The sequence below is a fragment of the Etheostoma cragini genome, chromosome 18 (genome assembly GCF_013103735.1).
Source record: "Etheostoma cragini isolate CJK2018 chromosome 18, CSU_Ecrag_1.0, whole genome shotgun sequence".
NCBI classification, from domain to species: domain Eukaryota; kingdom Metazoa; phylum Chordata; class Actinopteri; order Perciformes; family Percidae; genus Etheostoma; species Etheostoma cragini.
Window position 1 is genome coordinate 22,128,301 of NC_048424.1, and position 6,005 is coordinate 22,134,305.

The window sequence follows — 6,005 nt, forward strand, 5'->3', positions numbered from 1 at the left end:
TATTTTATCAGGATGCATAGTATCCTGATCCATGAAATAACTGGCCTTTAATAATAAAGATCTGAGGGTAATTATAGGGGGTGTACACTTATGCCCCCTGTGTTTTAAGGAAGAATATTTATTTATTTACAAAGAAAATCGGTGTCCTTAAAAGGTTAGATTTTTCCCTTCTTTTTTAATTAAGGCATTCATTTTTAAATTCTTTTTTTTTAGTCAACTTAAGCATAAAACTTTTTAAAAAAAACTAGACTCAGGAGTAGCACTGTAACAGTAGTAACAGCTGGTGACATAATTAAAGGTGACATAATGATGCAGATGTAAAGCGTTGTTCAAGTGGATTTAAAAAAAGGAACTGATAAATTACTACTACGCCCCCCCCCTCCACCCCTCCCTCCAATATCCTAAAGCAGTAAACCTAGGGGGGGAAACATGATATTTTTTCCCTAGATGTTTTCAAAATGTCTGATAAAGTTTCCTGTAGTGAAATGTAGATATTCATATTCAAAACGCTGATGCATGGTAAATACGCTGACTGTGTGCAGGAGCTGACTTTTGCTTCATTGGCTCATAACGTATTCTCCAACACTGCGTGCTGCGTGCAGACGGGTACGCGGACTCACAGTTGGATCTTTCCCTGCTCAAATTCCTTGAGCGTCTTCTTTCTCTCAGCAGGAGAGAGCCGGGAGGAGAACTCAGCAGCCTGAATGTCTCCAAAGAGCTGCACCAGCAGATAAAGTCTGAGGGGAAGTTAAAAATCAACAGAAAAGGTCATGCGCTAAATGAGTGGGCAGCACTTGAAATTTGAAATATGTACACAAATGGGTTAAAACTGTTGAAACCTGTGTGCAGTTTCTCTGGAGTTGGTGAAACAGAGGATGGGGCTGAGCTTCATGCGCAGGATGAAGTGGAGGATGAGGAGGGGCTTTTTGCTCAACGTACAGGGCACATAGTACTCCTAAAACCAAAAAAGGTGCAGTCAGTAACAAAGTAACCCAAGTCTTTGACAGTATCTCATCATCATCGTCCCTGCTCTCCTCCCTGAAGCACAGAGCTCCTCTCTTACCGTCAGACCCTGGGGGAAGTTAAAGCCGCCTCGGGTCTGGGTGGGGGCAGCTGATGTGCTGCTGCCGCTGCTGGTGTTGGTGTTGGAGTGACTGTGGATGGAGCTGAAGAGTCTGGGCTGGTGGAGGCCCAGCTGCTGCAGCTTCTCTGGGTTCTGTGTAAGCGTGGCAGAGAACAGCAGCTTCTGCAGCGGCATCTGAGGTGGAGACAGACTGAGCGGGGGAAACGGATGGCGTCTGAGACGTAACGCTCTAGATTCCCCTCATATTCTACAGTTACACTGCCTTCAATGTGCTGCTCTAGTGTTATTTTGTGTAGCTTCAGGTGGAAACACACACTCACCTGGCTGCCGTGATAGAGGCGGGCTCAGTCCGCCTGAAGATGGACATGGCTTCGCCTCCACTTCCTGACCTGTACACCGCCTTCACCACCTGGCTGAGCCAGGACTGGTGCATGCTGTCAATCATCCTGTCAGCCTCGTCAATAATCTGGGATGGAGGGGAATATCAAAGCCTCCACTTCAAGTACAGCAATGGTAGACGGCGGTCAATGGACTTCGATGTCTACTAAGTCTGCTGTGCTTTGTTGGTTTAAGTTATACAGGTGTTAAGAACTCACGAGAAACCGAAGGTGTTCCAGACTGAAGCCTGAATTCTTGTTGATGTGATCCACCAGTCGGCCTGGAGTGGCCACTACGATGTCTGCTAAACTGCGTCTCATGCCCCCTCTGCAAGAAAAATCAGAACACAGCTGTACATCTAAAGCCTGTATGTGTCATTAATTCTTCATTTTCTGCATCATTCTTTGGTGCCCTACGCGGTAATATAGAAAATGTCTCCATCTTAAGAAAATATTACAGTGTCAGAATGGCACATGTTGTTTGGCTTTTTGTTGCTCTCAACATACACAGAAATAGACTTATGGCTCAAAACAAGGAAAACATTAAGCATTGATTATTACGAACAGATATTCTAGTTCAAATGTAACTTTCAACCAAGAGCAGCCCTTGAAAATGATATGTTATTGTCTTGTCTTCATCGTTTTCTTCAACACAATATTTTAACACACAACCCCCCCTCCCCACTATTAAGAAGCTGAACTGACCTGTGTTCTGAGAGTGACGCCTGCTCTGCAGCAAAAGACCTCTGTCCAGCCAGCATCACCACTCTGAGAGGGGTCCCCTCAGCGTGGGACGCGAACACTCTGCAAACCTGTACACGACAACATTTTCAATCTATAGAGTGGACATTACTGGGTTATGTCATCCAGATTGGGTTTGGAAAGGTTCTGACCTGCTGGGCGAGCTCTTTGGTCGGCAACACGGCCAAGGCCCGGACTTCACACACCACGCGCTCCATCAGCACCTGACGGTAGAGAACACCTTCATCATCTGGAGCGACTTACTACATGTTCCCTCGTCACACATGCACATGCACGATAGTTCCTTTCAGTGTCGCACAAGTTACTTTTTATTTTTTACTTTAAAAAAGGTGCCCTGCCACACAAACACGTTTTTACGGTTGCCTTTTTTAAATCTGTCAGGTCCATGTATGTGTGTGTGTGTGTTGTGTGATGAATGTGAAGATGAACTGCTACCTCCTCTGTCAGCTCTATGGGCTTTTTGGGGGATGGTGGAAAGCTCACCTGTATGACAGGTATGACAAATGCAAGAGTCTTTCCGCTGCCTGTTGGTGCAGACACACAGATGTCTCTGGGCTTGTAGCCGCCGCGTCCAATCAGCAGCCCCTGCCGGGCGCTCTCCAGGATGGCTGGGATTACCTCTGCTTGCACTGGGAAACGGTGACAGTACGGGTCACAACTTGATTTCTCAGGTGTGCGCACAATAAACCAAGCCTTCAACACAACATCCCTTCACAGTGGATTCCCCCCCCCCCACTCCCGATGCCTACACCCACCAACACATGCACCCTTTTTTTAGCTACATAGACACCAGGTAGATCTGATTTATTATAACAAACTAATACTGGAAATGAACACTGATGTAACATCAGTATTAAGAGGCCCATTCTCTATCACTTAGAGCTTTGGGAACTCGTTGCGGACTACACATGTGAACACAGCTTGTGTCATTACCTGGGAAAAGGTGCTGAACTCCATTATTTTGTAGTTTTTTCACAAGCAGAGGCGAAAGTTCCGGGATGGCAGAGATGGGGACCAGGTTGCCTTTAATGTCCCTGTGAATCACGTCCGGCTGAGCGAGCCACTGAGGCAGGACTCTGTCTACCTGCAAAAAAAAGGATATACATTTACACACACACACACACACACACACACAATATAACAGTGTATGGATGTCTGTCCACAGAGGAGGACAGTCGATAAATGAGTGTACCTTTTGGACAGGTCTGTTCTCAAATCCTCCCAGAAGCGTGTATCCACTTGGAGCAGACGTCTCGCCCGTGACATTTTCTGTCCCCGTTGTCTCTTTTTCCCCTCCAGTGTCCTCCTGTCCATCTCTTCCAGTCACAGGAGTGTTTTCTGATTGACCTTTAACAGAACTGCCTAAAAAAACAGACAAACTAAATCATTGAATGCATATATTCGATATTTTTTATCCCTGGCAATACTGCATGGATCCATGGACAACTACTTGGTTGTCTTTTCTTGACACGTTTTTGTCACTTTTCCCAATGTTTTGATACATTTTTTTCTGCGCTTTTTCACAATTTTGTTCTCCCCCCCCCCCCCCCCACACATTTTTGAAGCTTTTCTGAAATAGTTTTAACCTTTTTTTGAGAGTACTTTAATCCTTTTTTTCAATGCTATTAAATTGATTTAAACCAACTGGAATGAAAGTAGTGAACTGATCGTTTATTTTAATTGTTAACAGCGTTGTAGGGAACCAAGCTTTTTCTGTTTTGTAGAATTTGGTTGAAAGAAATTGAAATTCCTCCCGCGCAATAATATCGTATCGTGAAATAAGTATTGTGATGATATTGTATCTGGAGGCTTCTGGTGATCCCCCCCCCCTCTAAGAATGACTTCACATTACTGTTACTGATATATATATATATCTTATTATTATTATATTGGCCGGGCCTAAATGTCATCATATCATAACACTGGTCATATCAATGATCTATGAATATATTACCCAGATTGTAAGTATAGTAGCAGAACAAGGACACACCTGACCGATCCTTTTTCTTCTTCTGCTTCTGTTTTGCAGCTGTCTTGTTCTTCTCGTCCTCGTGGCTGTCAGACTCCACCGCTGATCGCCTCTTCTTCTGGAGCTTAGGCTCGGGACTACCGTCCTCGTCGCCTTTCCTTTTTTTTGTTTTGGCCTTCTGCTCTTGCGTCCGTTCTTTGGAGGGACGTTTGGTCTGCTGCTGCTGCTGCTTCTCTTTGGCCTTCTGCTGCAGTTTAGCCAGTAAGGCCTGAGCCCGAGACTCCTTCCCGACGCCCCCGTTCTCCTCCTCTCCCAGATACCTGGAGCAGCAGGACACAAGGGAACGGGTTACAGATTCCTCTGGCCAAAAGATAAAGAAATAAAGAAAGAAATAGCTTTTGGTCAATTTAACAGCTGGTAAGTTACAAGTTGTTACTTATTATATGACTAACAACATTTTGGTCACAAATGACCTATTAACACACATATGAGAGTTACTGCCCCCCCCTATATTTTTAATAATGTTCTGTATACCTTAGCATTATAATAATATATAATATAGCTTATAATTTCTAACAGACAATAAGTTCAACGTATTTAAAAGTTGTCTCCACAGTCGACCTGATCTAGAGAACCCCATTTTAAAAAGATAGAATATGTTATTAATACACAGAATTAACGGTCTGTGATGCTTTGACCAATTAAATAATACTTTACTGCTTACTAATTTATTACTTAGTATCTTAAATACACTCAGAAGCCAGATCCAAGTATATAACTCCAAAGTTAAGTAGTAAAGTGACATAAAGCTAGCGTTAGCACAGGAAGCTAGCCTACCTGTTTACCAGAAACAGAGACATTTCCCCAGCCGAATGTAATATTACAGTAACGTTATTGTGTACTTATTATAATTATGAACACTAAGCAATTACACCGCTGTGGTTCTTTAAAGTGCAGCAAACGCTAAGCTCCTGTTAAACTCCTTTAGCTCCACTTTCTCATGTGTTTTCCACATGGATGTTTAGCTTTTCCACTTCGTAGTGGACGCGGTTTGATGACGTCTCTCAAGCCGTCGCTTTTTTATGCATCGCCACGGCTACAGCCATCTTTACCGCCTTCTTTAACTGTCTATGGCTGTGTTAAAGAGAATGAGAAAGCTCTAACTGTATCTGATGTATACTCCAATCTATTTAATTAAGAACAGCTGTTGTCAATATCAATAACGAGGTTTATAGATCTTTCACATTTTCATTTTTATTTTTTTAACATTTTATTTTGCTCTCTTCATAGTTTTATTTATATTGTACTTATCACTTTTTTACTTGGTCTCATGTTATTTTCTATATATATATATATATATATATATATATATATATATATATATATATATATATATATATATATCATATTATTATCATTTCCAATGGAAACCCAACCGTAACCCAACCGTTTTTTAACCGCCCCCTGGATCTGTCCAGTAGTAATAAACTGCCTGGCAAAAGAAGGAAACAAAAACAAGGAATAAAAATAAAGCAAAAATTGGGAGGATAGAACAAATTGCCATGTGAAGTTAGGGCACATGGTTAAATAAAAATAAAAAATCAACTTCATAGGGAAAACGATCCTAAAAGTTTGGTAAATTTAATCTTTAAAAAATGTTTAGCATTGTAGAAAGAAAATATAAAGCCTTGGTTTTTTTTTACAAGAAATTGATTAAAGAGATAATTTGGGTAATGTTTTTGTTTTCTTTGCTATATACACCAGTGTGCTAGGTGGCGGTAATGTGCTTTAAAGGCTAGTTGGCAACCGCTAA

General features: G+C 42.0%; 1 protein-coding gene across 1 annotated transcript in view; it reads right to left on the reverse strand.

Moving 5' to 3' along the window:
- The window catches only part of ddx51 (DEAD (Asp-Glu-Ala-Asp) box polypeptide 51), a 6,769-nt gene extending 1,506 nt beyond the window's left edge, over nt 1-5,263 (reverse strand). The window contains exons 1-12 of the mRNA XM_034899910.1: nt 5,030-5,263; nt 4,214-4,512; nt 3,416-3,585; nt 3,157-3,307; nt 2,707-2,852; nt 2,355-2,426; nt 2,167-2,273; nt 1,681-1,789; nt 1,405-1,550; nt 1,064-1,274; nt 840-955; nt 621-737 (exon numbers count right to left, since the gene is read on the reverse strand). Of these exons, the coding sequence (XP_034755801.1) occupies nt 621-737; nt 840-955; nt 1,064-1,274; nt 1,405-1,550; nt 1,681-1,789; nt 2,167-2,273; nt 2,355-2,426; nt 2,707-2,852; nt 3,157-3,307; nt 3,416-3,585; nt 4,214-4,512; nt 5,030-5,052 (1,667 nt within the window). The 5' untranslated portion in view covers nt 5,053-5,263. The remainder of the gene's footprint in view (nt 1-620; nt 738-839; nt 956-1,063; nt 1,275-1,404; nt 1,551-1,680; nt 1,790-2,166; nt 2,274-2,354; nt 2,427-2,706; nt 2,853-3,156; nt 3,308-3,415; nt 3,586-4,213; nt 4,513-5,029) is intronic.
- Between the last annotated feature and the right edge of the window lie 742 nt (nt 5,264-6,005).